At 46.4% G+C, this 16192-nt stretch overlaps 2 protein-coding genes across 3 annotated transcripts in view; both read right to left on the reverse strand.

Moving 5' to 3' along the window:
* Positions 1-5946, reverse strand: part of Vac14 (VAC14 component of PIKFYVE complex) — a 105929-nt gene extending 99983 nt beyond the window's left edge. Inside the window, exon 1 of one of the 2 annotated variants that reach the window (XM_021632553.2) lies at positions 5525-5946. In XM_021632553.2, coding sequence (XP_021488228.1) covers positions 5525-5628 — 104 coding nt within the window. In that variant the 5' untranslated portion in view covers positions 5629-5946. Of the gene's footprint in view, positions 1-5458 lie in introns of both variants that reach the window. The other variant, XM_060391978.1, reaches the window with a different exon arrangement.
* Positions 5947-12841: 6895 nt separating this feature from the next.
* Hydin (HYDIN axonemal central pair apparatus protein) overlaps positions 12842-16192 on the reverse strand; it is a 355607-nt gene continuing 352256 nt past the window's right edge. Inside the window, exons 85-86 of the mRNA XM_021632513.2 lie at positions 15336-15560; positions 12842-13813 (exon numbers count right to left, since the gene is read on the reverse strand). Of these exons, the coding sequence (XP_021488188.2) occupies positions 13331-13813; positions 15336-15560 (708 nt within the window). The 3' untranslated portion in view covers positions 12842-13330. The remainder of the gene's footprint in view (positions 13814-15335; positions 15561-16192) is intronic.

The following is a 16192-nucleotide window of genomic DNA, read 5'->3' on the forward strand; positions in this document are numbered from 1 at the left end:
TGGTGACACAGGCCTGCAAAGTCAGCGTTTAGGAGACAGAGGTTCAAGGTCCTCTTCAGCTATACAAGGAGTTTGAGGCCAGCCTGGACTACCTGAAAACCTTCCTCAAAAACCTCAAGACACAACAAGCCAAAGATGCCATTTTAAAAAGCACCTTTGTCTCTATGAAATTGTGGCACTGTGCTGACTGAGGCAGTGGAAAGAAAGTTCTTCAGGTCTGGTATTCAGTAGGCACCCAACACGTGCTATCAGAAGCTGGTCACACAACATGCTAGCACAGTGGAACCAAGCATACCTTTCCTTGCACGTTTAGCATCTGAGGACCTGCAGTAACTATAAAACATCTTCTTACCTCCCACAGGAACACCAAACGCAGCACTGGCTGTCATCCAAGCAGATGAGCTCTAGAGAACTGAAAGCAGCAGCTAAAGCCACTACACAGATGTCCAAAGATAAAATTCATTATCCACACATCCCCCTTGGGTGGGGACCCATAGCAGGAGTGGGATTTCTTGTTTGCAGATAGGGTTTAACACATCCACCTAATGGGGATGCCCTTTGGAAAAATAAACCTGGTCGTACACCGAGGTTCTAGCTGTAAACCTTGGAAAAATGACTTAATAAGAAATCTCCACTTCCTCATTTGTGAAATGGGTTACCATCACCTGGTTCATAGGGAAGCTAGGAGGGGTGGGTGTACAATGGCTAAACACAGGGATGCTTCTCCATATCCCTCTGTATCCCACTTCTCCCCAAGGATGGAACTTTACACACGTGTCACCTCAGGTGTCACTGTGATCACTGATGAGTGCCCTTTGTACTCCAGCTTCACACGCTGAGGTACTAACCCCCAAAGTGCCTGTAGGTAGAGAAAAGGTCCCGCCCCTAGAACTGCAAGAAAGGAATGGCTATCACTGAAGCCACCAGCCTGTGGTATTGTTCTAGCAGTCGGGGCAGACTGCTCTAACCCCATCTGTGCACTTAGAGATTTTTGAGAAAGGCTAAAAACACACTCAACAACCCTTAGCTCACAGCCTTTCTCCCACCTTCCATTCCACCCAATGGGCAGTTCCAGTTAAGCAAGTAGGGAGGCCTGAGACTCCTGCCTCCTTGAAAACCACAACACAGTCTCCTGATTTGTCTTTGAGGTTTGAATCCTATTCACTTTAAAGGGGTCCCTAATCATAGCTCACTGACCTCAGCTGTCCACTAGGCTAAGGGCTTCCTGCTTGGTCTGGGAAAGCCAGGGGCAAACTAATGGGTAGCCAGGCCTTCAGTCTTACTGAGATGGATGATGCAAAGGCTGTGTCTGCCTCAGGAGCTCAAGGCCTTGGAGGGGTGGCAGATGCAGAAAAAGAGACTGGGCTAGAGTGTCTAGACAAACACTGTATCATTTGTTGAGCTTTATCACAATAGCTCTCAGAGTTGTAGCAGTTTTCTACTAGCTCCTGTTACAAATTACTGCACACTTAGAGGCTTAGGAAGCAACTTGCCCGGCTTAGAGCTGATCAAGGTGTAGGCAAACTGCTTTATATTTTGGAGGCTCTATAGTAGCAGCTCTCAACCCATGAGTTAAGAGCCCTTTGGGGGTCGCATATCAGATATTTACATTATGATTCATATCAGTAGCAAAATTACAGTTAGGAAGTAGCAATTAAATACATTTATGGTTGGGAGTCACCACAACACGAGGAACTGTATTAAAGGTTGCAGCATTAGGAAGGTTGAGCACCACTGCTGTATAGGAAGATCCAGCTTCTTGCCACCTTCTGGATGATGCCCACAATCTCTGGCTAGCTGCTCCTTAGAACTTCAAAGCCAGGGATGGCTGCTGGAGTCTGATACTCTTCTTGCTTCTTTCACACTAAATGATGCTTGGGGTTACAGTGGGTCCACCTGGGTAATCTAGGCTGATCTCATTCTAGGGTTAGCGGCCTTGTTTCTGCTTTCTTTTCTCCCCTCCTTTGGCTCTATGATATATAATATGGGTATGCAGATACACTTTCATCTGTGACTGCATGTGGAGGCCAGAAGCCAACACCGGGTATCTGTCTCCATCAAGGAAAGAGAAGTGGAACATTTGAGACAGATCTCTCACGGAACCTGAAGTTCACTGTTTTGGCTAGAGTGGCTGACCAACAAGCCAGAGCATGGGGAGTGCAGGTGCCAAGCCCAGGCTTTACGCAAGTGCTAGGATCCAAATTCAGGTCCTCATGCTGGCATAGAAAGAACTATTCCCACTGTGGCATTTGAAAGAGAAACATCCCTCTTAGGCTTGCCTATGTAAATGTTTGGCTGCCAATAGGGGGACGTTATCGAACCTACAGGAGGTGGAGCCTTGCTAGAGGAAGCATGTCACTGGAGGAAGGCTTTGAGAGTTTATGCCTCACTGCACTTGCAGTTTGTTCTTTTTACTGTATGTGAGTGGATGGAGATGAGATCTCTCTCAGCTTCCTGCTCCAGCTGTGGGCTGCTATGTGTCCCCTGACATTATGGGTTCGCCCTCTGAAACCATAAACTGAAACAAACCCTTTCTATCATCACTTGATTTTAGCTCATGGTGTTTTACGGCAGCAACAGAAAAATAACTAATATTCCTACTGAGCCATCTCCTCAGGCTCATACCTGCTATCTTAAATCACCCAGTCATAAATTCAAGGGATTAAGATATCTTTAGGAGGCCATTAGTCTGACAACCAAACGCAGCAAGAGCAGTACTGATATAAAACAATTATAAAGATTTAAAAGTAATTATGTAACAGCTATTTGTGCATTATGTAACAGTTGCAATGTGTCTAACAACTGCATTAACCACTTTTACAAAATTAGTGCCAGTAATCAAATGCCCCGATGAATACTATTACTACTTTGCAGATGAGGACATTGAGGTTAATTAGCTTGCTCAGGTTCACCTAACTAGTGAAGAGAAGCCTGAATCCCAGCTACCAGGCTTTAGTGCTCTTAGCCAATATTTTATGTGGTCTCTGAAGAAAGAGGGAACCTTGGAGGGATCACACAAGAACAGGGCAAGCACATTCATTTCTCCAGTCTACACAAGAAACAGCCAATGTTTTACTTTTCCTTGATGGGTGTGTCTATGGGGATTGATTAATGGGCTATTTGGCTTAGGATTACTTTGAGGAAGAATATATGCAATCATGGAATATTCTATATACAGAACAGAAGGTCTCTGAAGTTAGCACTTGTTAAACTTTAACCTGTCCTGCAGTTCATGCAGCCATCTTGTTCACCTGCGAGTTCTAATTCACTCAAGGATGAAGCTAGAGTTTCTTTTTAGTGGCCATCTGCAGGTCACTTTTGAGTAGCAAGTTCCTTAGGCTACAATGTTACTTTCCTATCAATACTGTAAAGCTATTCCTTCCTGTGGACATGTGCCGAATGCCTCTAGGCATTCACTGTGCTAAGTGAAGAGGATAAATGAAACATTTTTGCTCTTAAGGAGGTCATAGTCCTTGACCACCCTAGGAATTTTCTCTGAATTTTACAAATCAAGGGCAATGTCTAATACAAAACGATCTGCGTTAAGAGCAAAGCCCTCAAAAACCATCTGCAGGGAAGACTTACACAGACTGTGCTAGAAGCAGTGATATTGTGAACACCTCTGTTCAAGGACCTAACAGATGACTCAAGCCAGGATAAAAGTAGATACTTCTGTGAAGCTGAGTGGGTGGATAAAACTGGTGTCAGTGTGCAACTGTCCGAATCTTATTATTGTCTCTCAAAGGCCCATCTACTCTAACTCTTATTATTGTTTCTCAGAGTCCATGTGCTAACTTCAAAGGTTGCTGGTACTATTTGGAGATGGCAGAGTTTTAGAGTTGGGCTTACTGAGAGCTCTTTTGGGTGTGCCCTTGAAGGGCTTCATCACAGGCCCCAAAACAACAGGACCAACTGACAATAGCCTAGCCTGTTCACTTAAATCTTGAGTGTTTGATACAGTAATGGAAAGCTAATATACAGTTCAAGTTTACAAAGCCAACAGAACTCATGGACACACAACTGTGCCTCTATACCATCTTTGGGGTCCACTATGCAGAATGGCAATTTTGTTAAGACTTGCTAAGCACTGGAAAGCAAGGGTATAAACAGAAAGGTGTATAAAAAGAGGTTGCTCAAAAAAGTGGTGGCTGAGGAAAGAAACAGCTAGAGTGGACATGCTGAGTACTGCAGACGAATGGGAGGGTCTTCTTACCTAAGTCCAAAGCCACTGGCCTAGGACAAAGCAGTTGTTCTTAACTGGTTTGATTTTGTGTCTTTAAGGGTCATTGGGTAATGTCTGAAGACAATTTGGGTTGTCACAACTGATGGAGTACTACTGGCATCTAGTGGGTAAAGGGCAGAGGTACTGCTAAAAATCCTACAAGGCACATAACTTCCCACTACAACCAAGAATCACGCAGCTCCAAATATCAACAGCACTGCGGTTAAGAAATTGTAAGTGAAGAATCCGTCCTAGGCCAACGAATGAGCACCATTCCGTAGCTTAGGGCTGTCCAAGTGAGCACTGTGCAGCGACAGAATCGTCTTCTGTTCTGTACTGTGCAGCTGTGGTGGTTGGCCACTAAATGCCTGGAATATGTGTAGTGAAACTGATGAGCTGAATTTAATTAAAAAATTTTTTTTTTACTAGTTTATTACCTTTTTCTTGAGACTGGGTCTAGCTATGTGACCCAGGCTAATCTCAAATTGGTCCAATATTTCTGCCTCAGCCTTCCAAGTGCCAGAATTACAGGCCCTTGTCACCACTTTGGCTAACTTAAATTTAAATAGATACATATGCTGAGTTGTTACTATGTTGGACATCTCAACTCCTAGACTTTAATGCTTTTCTAGTTTCACAGGCTGCTTCTTTCTACTCTTCTGAAACCACCTACTCACTTGACTGTCACTAGGACTTGGCTGGGGAAAAAACTTGACATGCTCTCACACACACTCAGCAAAACATTACCAATTAAACATTCCCTATTTTGAACACCTGGAAACAAAGCAAACACCAGTGTACCATTACACACACACACGATATTGTAGAAGAGAAGGTCAGATTTCCCCAATTTCACTTGCGGAGAAGGGTGACATGACTAAAGATTAAATATGACAATCTTCTGAGCATCGGATCATGCTCTGATCGGATTTCCACACTTGACCACTTAACGGTCTCTTCAGAAGCTGAAAAGACCAGGCGGGACAACATCACAAGCAAATTCTCCACCCCAGAGAGGCCAGTCTCTGATCTTGGTGTTTTGACTGAGGCCACACTAAAGATTCCCCGGGTGCCATGCACTGTGCTAGGTACTGCCCATACGATAAGTAAGTTCATTTTCACTGCTGCTATTTAGGGGCGCCAGGAGGTTAAAGAACTTGGCAAAGACGGAGCTCCTGGATTTCCCGCTCTAAAGCCATGTGCTAAGAGCTGAAACCTGAGAGGTCAATACCGAACCTTCGCCAGGGGCAAGCAGAGCTGCCAGGAGCTGCATAGCCAGGGCGGGGTCCCAGTAGCTCTTACTTCTCGATTTCCAGCGCCGCTACTTTCCGCTTTTCGTAGAGTTTGTCATTCAGGGCCCTCACGATGTTGGGCGTGAGCGGCGCAAAGTCCTTCTCGGGGTTCATGGTGGCAGCTCGCGCTGTGCCCGGGAGCCTCGAGACACCTTAGCCCGAGGCTGCCCGGGCCGCGCCAGTGCCAGGGGGGTGAGCAGCTCCGCGCGGACCCCGGCGCCCGCTCATGGGCTACACCGCCCCGGGTTCGCCTGGTCCTGCAGCCGCGCGCCGCCTCGGGTTCCCTGCCCAGACCCTGCTCTCCCACGCGCGATCCGGACCGCCCCACCGCTCACGCGACCAGCTCCCGCCAGGAACCGGCAACGCTCACTGGGCCGCGGCCATGTTACTCAGGTCACGTGACGCCACAGGCACTTCCGCCTTCCGCCGCCCAAAGGTTCCGCCCCCTGCGGCCACGCCCCCTCGAATGCCGTGCTCTATTGGCCACGCTCCCCAGGGCTCCACCCCCTCCCCGCCCGCTCCCGGGTTGGGCGCAGTGGGCTTTCGGAGAGGGTAGAGCAGGTGGTGGGGGGTGGTTCGGGCGCGCTGCCGAGGAGGTTTCCGCAGGGCGGGCTTCTGGAGACGAAGCCTGACTCAGTTTAATTTATGCATTAGTTCTTTGGTCACTTAGCAGTCACTGTCGCTTATGCCAGGGTCTCCATCATTTTCACCGTATCCTAGCCACTTGTCTTTTATTTGTGTGTGTGTGCATTCACCAAGGTGCGCTTTTGGGGGTCAGAAGATAACTTGGGGCACCCTTCCACCGTGTTGGGCGTCCCGGAATCGAATTCTCATCGTTGTCAGGTTTGGCGGCAGACCCCTTTGTCCGTTGGACCATCTCTCCAGCCCAATTACTAGTGAAGAGACAGGGGCCTCAAACTATAGATATCTGAGGATAGCCTTGAACTCCCGATTCTCCTGCCTTCATCTGCTGAATGCAGGGATAACAGGCTTGCCTCGCCACAGCTGATCTTATATGGTGCTGGACAAGGAACCCAGGGTCTCATCCTTGTTAGACAAGTCTACCAACTGAGCTACAGCCCGGAATTGTACTAATACACTTTCTCAAACCTGCTCGCATGTGTGAGCACATGTGTATGGAGACCCGAGGTCGGGTGTCCTCTGTAGCTCTTTTCACTCTTTTCTCGTGTCCTAGGCTGGACTCACACTCTGTGCAGCTGAGGATAATAGTTCTGGCTGGCTAATTTTACGTTAACTCTACACAAGCTAGAATCATCTGCGACTAGGGAGCCTCAATCGAGAGAGATGCCTCCGTAAGATGGGGATGTAGGCAAGCCTGTAAGGCATTTTCTTAATTAGTGGTTGACTTGGAGTGCCCAGCCCACTGTGGGTGGGGCCACACTTGGTAGGTGGTCCCGGAGACTCTCAGAAAGTAGGCGGAGCAAGCTTTGAGGGGCGGCACAGTAGTGGCCTTCGTGTCACCTCCTGCTTCCAGGTTTCTACCGTGAGTTCCCTCAGCGACATAAGCTATAAGGTGAAACAAGCCATTTCCTCCCCACGTTACTTTTGGTTATGGGGTTTTCTCACTTCAATAAACACCTTAATAATAACTAAAAAAAATTATGATCCTCTGGCCTCCACCTCCTTAGTGCTGGGACTACAGGCGTGAGCCACCACCCTGGGTTTACGTGGTGCTGAGGACAGAAGGAAAGGCTGTGTGCAAGCTCGTGAATTAACTACGGGAGCTACACGCCCAGCCCTGCCTTTCTTTTTTTTATTATTATTTTTTAATTTTAATTTTATTTTAAATTACACTTTATTTACTTTGTATCCCCCCTCTAGTTCCCTCTCTCCTCCCCTCCCAATCCTTCCCTTTCTCCCCCTTCTCCACACATGCCCCTCCCTAAGTCCACTGGTAGGGGAGGGTTTCTTTTTCTTCCTTCTGATCCTAGTCTGTTAGGTCTCATCAGGAGTGGCTGCACTGTCTTCCTCTGTGGTCTGGTAAGGCTGCTCCCCTGTCAGGGGGAGGTGATCAAAGAGCAGGCCAAACAGATTATGTCAGAGACAGTCCCTGTTTCCATTACTATGGAACCCACTTGACACTGAACTGTCATGGGCTACATCTGTGCAGGGGTTCTAGTTTATCTCCATGCATGGTACTTGGTTGGAGTATGAGTCTCAGGAAAGACCCCTGTGCTCAAATTTTTTTTGGTTCTGTTGATCTCCTTGTGGACCTCCTGTCCTCTCCAGATCTTACTATTTCCTACTTCTTTCATAAGATTCCCTGCACTCTGCCCAAAGTTTGGCCATAAGTCTCAACATCTGCTTTGATAGTCTGCAGGGCAGTAGCCTTGCCTTTCTTTTGTAATAAGGTCTTTCACTGAACCTGAAACTCTGGGTTTGGCTAGGGAAGCCGGCCAGTGAGCTCCAAGGACTGGCCTGCTTCTACCTTCCCCATCTCCCAGTGCTGGAGTTAGAGACCAGAGGTCCCTTACCAGGCTTTTGAGTGAGTACATGGGATCTGAAGTAAGGTCTTCAGCAATGTGTGGCTAGTACCCTCCAGAATACGCCAACTCTCCAGCCCCTCAAATCTATATACTTTCAATAAAACGAATCTTAAGTTCTCACCTCAGCCTTGCTTGTGCCCCAAAATAATAGATTCAAACAGTCCTGTTTCCTAAGACATATTAAAATATTGGCCATTTAAAAGAGGTATATCTCCTAAAATTGCAGGTTCTAACTGTAATGGGCTCCCAGACCTTAGCACAACTGACTCCATGATGGAAGGACTACGCAGGCCATAAAACTCAACATGTAGACAGCACCACCTGCCAAAACAAAAACCAAGAGCTAATCCATCAAAGTCCACAGTTCTGGGAAAGTCTCTAAATGTCCTAGCCTTGCTTTTTGGCTTCTGTAGTTCTGCTTCTGGTAGTGACTATTCTTGCTAAGTGAGGTGTGTCAACCTAGGATGTGTTGTTTCCCCCCACCCCCCCACCGCTTAAAAGCTCAGCCTGCGAAAGGCTAGGGGCTACACTGGGATCCTGAACACCAGTGTAGTCACTGGCCAGCTAAGGAAGACTTTCTATCGGCTTAAACCAAGTAGTCTCTCTGGTGGATATGCCACAACACTGAGAGTGGTGCCCAACCCACCATTTGGAAGTCAGAGTGTGTGACCATGTCCTGACAATCGAGAGCACTGGGTTACCTGCAGCAACCCCAAATCTGCTGAGGGCGGGCAGGTGTCTAGATGGAATCATTGGAAAGCAGATGATGTTTGGGTTGTCACGTTAAATGGTGGGACAGAAATTGAATCTGTGTGATAAAATCGGGGGAGAGGAAATTTTGGCCATAGAGTAATGAATGTTGCAGTCAAAAGGGAGGCATATCCAAATTCAACAGAGCTTCCAGGGTCAGGAACTTAGAACAAGGAGGGCTAGCCTACAGTTAAGTCTGAGGAATAATGCATTTATTTTTAGATGCTGCTAACGAGCACAAAGCACTCACATAAAGCTAGATGCAGCGAGTGATGGGCTGCGATAGGCAGAGCCCTCTGGTGTGAAAAGGTCTTGTAAATATGAACTACTACAGAATTATTGTGTTTGAGAGCAGAAGAGATTTTGCAAGTGTAACAAAGATCCATAACAGATGAATTAAGGGGGAGGAGGAGATTATTGTGGGTAGGCCTGATATAGTCAGCAAGACCTCAAAGTGCCTGGATATCTGGCATGGGAAGATTCTCCTGATGGCCCCAGGAGTCACGCTGTGAACAGCTGATGATGGGAAGGACAGTGGTCTCTAGTTGCTGAGAGCAGTCTCCTGTTATCAACTGCCAAGAAAGCATGATTCTAGCCATAAAACCCAAGAAAGTGAATTTTGACAATTCACAAGGGAAACTTAGAGACATATCTTTTCCTACTCGAGCCTTCATGTGAAGATGAGGCTGATCCTTGAGTTGGCCTGTGGAATCTTTGGACTGAGAGAACCCAGCTCAGTCCATGTGGACTCCTGACCCACGGAAACTGAGAGAGAATAAACTTGGACTGTTGTAAGCTTCTAGGCTGGCAACCATGTGCTATGTGTACACAGTAAACAAATGCCGAGCGTGATCCAAAATTCAGTACACCATGAAGAAATTAATCAACACAGATCCAAGACAGTGTGTTTTCTTGCGAGAAGGGTTTTACATGTGGCAAAAGCTTTTCCAACACAATCCAGTGAGCAGAGGATGGAGCCCCTTTAGCACTCCTACCAGGGTGAAAACTACATAAATGTAGACAGTCACACTCCGAGAAAATGTGTTATCTAGCCCTCCTTTTACCTTGAATCAAGTGCTTGTCAAGGACATTCCAAAGTGTGCGCAAGTTTATATATTCAGGATTCGATGATGGTTGATACAATGAAAAAAAAAAGATTTAAACCAAAGTAATGGGGTGGTTTGGGTCTGTTTTCTCCAATTCGCATTCATTTCCAGTGAATCCATGTCTGGTAGAATATTTCACCCATTTATTTGCTTTTTGGGGTTGGCTCCTTTGTAGAGGTGAACTGAATTTCCCAAGGGTCACACTATTTGCACTATGATAAGGCCTTTAATATCTGAAGCTGCACATTTTTCTATCCCAACCAGCAAGAACTCTTTTCTTCCAAAATTGCATTCTGAATCAGGTTGCTAAGAAACCAGTGTCTTCTCCCTAAAGCCTAAATGAATGCTTTGTCCCACCTTTAGGTTGGAAGTTTCTAGAAAGAAACTTCCCTGGTACGTTAGAGATGTAGATTAATTAAGGTCACATGTTCATCTCTGGACTAACAGTGGTTCTGTGAATGAAGACTGGGGGTTGGGAGGGCACTCTTGCCTGACTTCCTCTTCTCTGGCCTTGCTGGCCAGAAGTCTCTGCTCTGACTCCTCTCGACTTCTGGTTAATTCCTATGCTTGTCTGCAGTCTCACCCCTCTTTCATAGCGATGATCCATCTTGCAACCCCACTTTGCTGTCATTACAGACTCTGGAATGGTTCTCTAGTAACCGTTCTAACAGTGACACCAATGCATGCGTGTCATAATGACTTGAGAAGCTACAGGCAATGCTGTACCCTAATCAAGTTGTTTCCTCAAAGACAATGCAATTTCTAGATGGCATTTCAGGAGGAACAGCCCAGCAATCTGGTTTTGCAAGTCCTCCCCAGAGATTTTGATATAAACAAAGACTGGGAAACTGCTGACTTCATACAGACTCTGTATCTGCCAGTCACAGCAGCTGCTCACTGATTTTTTTTTTTTTTTAAACATCCTGTCAGATTGCTGGCTAGTGTGGTTTTTGTTCAACCAATCGCTGGAAAAAAAATCTGTCTTCTAATTCTTTGTCTTTATACCTATTATTTTATTTAAAAATATTTTACAGCATAATTATGTGTGTGTGTGTGTGTGTGTGTGCATGCATGTCATGGTACATGTGTGGAAGTCAAATGACAACTTTCAGCGAACAGTCAGTTCTCTCCTCCGAAGTGGCTCCTTGGGATTGAATTCAGCTTGTCAGGCACCAGGTGCCTTCACCTGCTGAGCCATCCTGCTGGTCCCTATTATCTTTACTGGCTGTAAAACCAATTGGTTATGAACTACAGTTTTGAAAAGCATTATAGGGAAAGCTTAACTTGGCATTAGTTGTGTGTGGCATGTGTCGGCTGAGGGTTTTGCGGGGGGGGGGGGATGACAAAAAGTAGAAGTTTTTTTTTCCGTTGCCAAAACACTTTAAAGGGCTTGGGAGATGCCTTAGTGGGCAAACTGCCTGCTGCACAAGCCTGATAATCTAAGTTCACATACAAAAACCTAACTAAAGACTGGAGACAGCAGTGCATCAGTCTGTAATCCCAGCATGCCCAGATGGGAGATGGGAGACAGATACAGGAGAATCTCTTGGAGTTCATGGGCTAGCCTGGCATAAGTGGAAGGCTCTCTCTCTCTAGGTAGAAGGCAAGGATTGACACCCGAGGCTCTCCCTTGACCCCCATGCATGTGCCCTCATACATATGCACATGTAATACCCACACTCTCACACACATATGTAAATGTACATGCACAGGACTGGGAAGATGGCTCAGTGGTTAAGAGCACTGTCTGCTCTTCCAGAGGACTGGGGTTCAATTCTCAGCACCCACATGGCAGCTCACAGCTGTCTGTAATGCCAATTCCAAGGGATCTGACACTTTCACACTAATGCACATTAGATAAAATTAAATAAATTATGAAAAAATGTACATGCAAATGTGTGCGGCCACACACACACACCACCACCACTGAAGTCAGTGTGGTAGTACACACTTTAATCTTAGCACTCACAAGGCTGAGGCAAGAGTAATGAAGTTCAAAACCAACCATGTTGAGATCCTGCGTCAAAAGAGCCCAAACAAACAAACCCCAAGCAACCAAAGAGAACCCTTAAACTTTCCCTCCAAGACTACAACAGGTAGTGGGCTTATTTAAAAGAGTATTTCTGGGTTGTGCCCACAGTTTCTAATTCAACAAGGCTATGCCAGAGAGTGAGAATTGGGTCGGTCTTTAGTAACTTCCCAGACGCTGCCTCTGGCGGTGGTTCAGGGACCATTTGGACATTCACTTCTTTGGAGACTTCATTCCCAAGTGGTCATCTGGTTTCATAGCACCGCTCTCTCTTGCAGGAGGCTGCCTGGAATGAGAAAAGGTGGAGGAGGTGGGGACACTCAGTTAGAGGTAAGTATCTGTGGAAGCCAATCTCCTCCGAGCCAATGTTTAATTATATTGATCTGAAAATGGCGCCCATAGGTCAGTGGTCCTATGAGGCCCCGGGGCAAAGAGGTGAGTGTGGGGTCCAGCTTCTGGGCTGATGGAGGTGCTCCATGTCCCTGTGTGGGTGGAGTTTCCTAAGGGACATATAGGAAAGACACCTAGATGGCCACCCTTTAAGAGCATGTGGCACAGTGGCAGTTACACAATATGAAATTGGAAGGAGGTCTTTATCATGGATAGGATTCCTGACTGAGATGAAGGAACATGAATGAATGGCTGTGTTTACTGTGTAGCCCTGGTTCTCACCCTCCATTATATGTGCACAGATGCATGCACATATGATATAAGAATATATTATAACTTTGTTCCTCCCCAGCTCAATTCTATCAGTGTTTGGGGAGGGTAGGTTTTGGGTGAGAGGTAGATGGCTAGATGCGTACAGATGAGCACAGAATGAGTGTCCTCCAGCTGACTGTGTATTCAGGGCTGGGGAGGGGAGTGTGTGGGGGTCAACAAGGAGTCACCTCCGGAAGGCAATGGATATGGGATTGGGAGGCTGATGGCATAAAACACAAGATGTAATCGTGAGTTGCCCTAGGGTGACCTGTTCATCACTCTAAAGATGGTTTTATTTTTATTTTTTTGCCTTTTATGAAAGAGCAGAAATGACATCACATCAACATGGAGTCATATCTGGGGGCTGATGACATTTTAAGGAGAGTCAGCAGTTCCTTGCACTGGACACTTGTGAGTGCTGTGTGAAGGTGAGTGAGATACCAGTGTCTCCTTACAGGCCGGGATCATTTCAAGAGTGCTTATCTATGGGAAACACAACTATTGAGATTGTCACTGATTCATTCAGCCTGAATGCAGATCGATTGTGTGTCACTATAAATTTTAATGTGGAACATAAATTTCACATCTGTATGTGTAAAACATAATATAGAAATAATTCCCCCTATTAATAAACACACATAAGAAAGTCCTAGGAGAGGTCCCCTTCTCTTCTCTATTCTTTGCTAAGATGCCACAGCTCACATACGTGGTGCAGTTGTGACTCAAGGGGTGACTCCCTTCAGGTAATAAACCCATTTGATCCCGGATTCAGAGCCTTCACAGTGAGGGCAGGTGACAATCAGCTTGGTGGTGATAGGGGTTTTACTGCCCGACGGGTTCCCCTCAAAGAAGACCGTGATGTTGTTGATCTTCTTGGGTCTCACGGCCTCTGCAGCTCGGATGGTGAAGGCTGGGTTCTCCACAATGAAGGAGAAGTTCGCTGCATGCAAGAAGACGTTCTTGAAGGGGATGATGATGTTGTACCCGGCTCTGATTAGGAAGGGGCCTTGGGGCTTGGGGGGCAGAGCAAGTCCGAAGAGCGGGATGATATATTCACCACCTGCCATTGACGACAGGCTCAAGATGCCTTTGGTCTCTCCCAGGTGGCTGGGCTCAAAGAAGACTTCCACGCTGACTTCAGTGCCACCCTGGGCCCCGGGGGCCGCATTAATGACTCTTTCTGTGTGGAAGTCAGGACAATCCGTCTGAAAGGGAAAGAAAGTGCCTTGACTCCCACTGGATCTTAAAGAGACTATCAGGAACCCAAACCAATCCTTTCTGCTTTCGGACATGAAAGAACTTATGTTTGTGAGAGAGCAGGAGGGCTGTCATGTAATATCCTGTGCCCCGTGGAGCTGAGGTCTTTGCAGGTAAGTATTACTCACCACTATCCCAACTTTGCTACTGAGAAACAGAGGCCGAGAGATGTTAACAATGTGCCCTAGGACCTACGGCCAGATGGTGCTGTGGGGAGACCTGGGACCATTCTTCCCATCTAGTTCTTGTCTCCTTCCATTCACACGGAGGATGGGACATTCTGACCTGAACAAAACTGACAGGTGCCGTTTGTATCCTAGACCATTTAATTGTCCATGAGCCCCATCAGGGCCTTCTCATCCCTCAGATGCCCTGACCAGGAAGCATTTGAGATAGGACTTGTTCTTAGCAGAATCCCCAAGTGAGTGTGATGAACAGTCTTCCATTTGCTGTTGTTTTGGTTTTCCGTCTTACATTCCAGCTGTCATAATGGCTAATGTCTATGGAATACTTGCTATGGGCTAGGTGCTAAGGACATGGCTTTGCAGATATATTTCATGCATGTGTGCACGTATGCACTCATGGTACCCATGTGAGGTTGCAAGTCACAGGCTTCCATGGCGAGGTATTAAAGAGGTGGGATCTCTGTGAGAAGACTGGTCATGAGAGTAGCCCTCTCAAATGAATCCATTCATGGATTAGCAGATTGATGGGCTAATGGTTCGAAAGTATATCAGTTTATATAAACCAGTTCTGTATGACCCCCCCCCCCTTAGATTCACCTCCTTATGACTTTGGAACTCTTTGGAGGAGCACTCACTGGCAAGAGGTCCTTAGTTCTATTTATTTATTCATTTAAGAAATTAGAAGCCTGTGGCTTTCATTTATAGTAATAGAAAATGGCGGAGAAGGGGCCATTATCTCCGTTTATAGTTTAGAGAGATTAGGCAAATTACTCATTCAGACTAAGTGATGGGTAAGGATTCAAATCCCATAACTGATCCCACAACTTATCAAGTGATACTGTCTTCCTTTATTGTCCGCTGTGAACAAGGAAGGAAGCAAACTCTCCCTCTCCAAACCCAGCTAAATAAAGCAGACAATCTGTAGTGGAAGAACCCATCTATTTCTCGTTAGTTGTTTCTAGGTTAGATTCAGTCTTCCAAAGTGGGGGTCACTATGACAGCACCCGGTTGCCTCTGAGCTTCCTATCTCTGTACCCTGGAGTCATCCTTCCATCATCAGTGATATTTTAGTCAGGGTCTTATTATGTAGGCCAGGCTGGCCTAGAACTCATTATAAAGTCTCAGATAGGATGGTCTCAAATTCATGATCCCCTGCTGCTGCCTCCTGTGAGCTGGGAGATAAGAATTCACTACAATTCTGGGCCTCTTACTAGTTTTGAACCCCGACTTATGCCACGGAAAGGTCCGCTCACCCTGCAGCCCGCTCACCCTCCAGTCTGCTCACCCTGCAGTAGTACTCTGTCTTCTGCCGGGTATAATTGATGAACTTTGCAAAGATGCTTTGGTTGCTGCCAAGAACAGTCTGGAAGTGGACAGGTTTCTCAGGAGGTGCGGGCAAGGCCTTGAGAATGAGCTCGTACTGGTAGTATCCCAAGTCGCTGTTGTGCAGGGCCAGTCTCCCCATGCTTTCTCCAGCTTTCAAGGGCTGGAATTCAAATGAGAATGTTCCCTGCAAGAGAAGACAGAGGCTCCTGTCAGGTTGGAAATCTGCCCTGTCCTCTCACACCAACTAACCTGCTTAAAACCTCACAGCAGGTGATGGCAAAAACCGATGCTTCACATACAAACACTGAAGCTGACCCTGAGCCTAGGTTACCCCAGGTTAGTCCATTCTTTCTCCTTTGTCTTTTTCTTCTTCTTTTTTTTTCTTTTTTTAATTTTATTTTTTTCTTATCAGTTACATTTTATTAACTCTGTATCCCAGCCGTGTCCCGATCCCTCATTCCCTCCCAGTCCCTCCCTCCCTCCCTTATCTCCATCCTTTGTCTTTTTCTATTCCAGGCATTTCTCCATCCCAAATCTGAACCTAAGAAACAGGTGTTGGCCCTTCCTAGGGAAGCACATGTATGGAAATCAACAGGAGATTAAATGCCAGGCAGTCCCTTCTTTGCATACAGTCATTCTCAGAAAAGCTTTCTGGGCTCCACCTTTACTTGAGGGGAAATGTTCCCCTTTTCCCATTTTTACAAGGCAAAACAACAATAGCCAAAGCTTTATAATAGCAGAGAGAGAGAGAGAGAGAGAGAGAGAGAGAGAGAGAGAGAATGACTCAAGTGCACTATCAGTAGAATTAGTTGAATG

Source organism: Meriones unguiculatus, chromosome 10, assembly GCF_030254825.1.
Source record: "Meriones unguiculatus strain TT.TT164.6M chromosome 10, Bangor_MerUng_6.1, whole genome shotgun sequence".
Lineage (NCBI taxonomy): Eukaryota > Metazoa > Chordata > Mammalia > Rodentia > Muridae > Meriones > Meriones unguiculatus.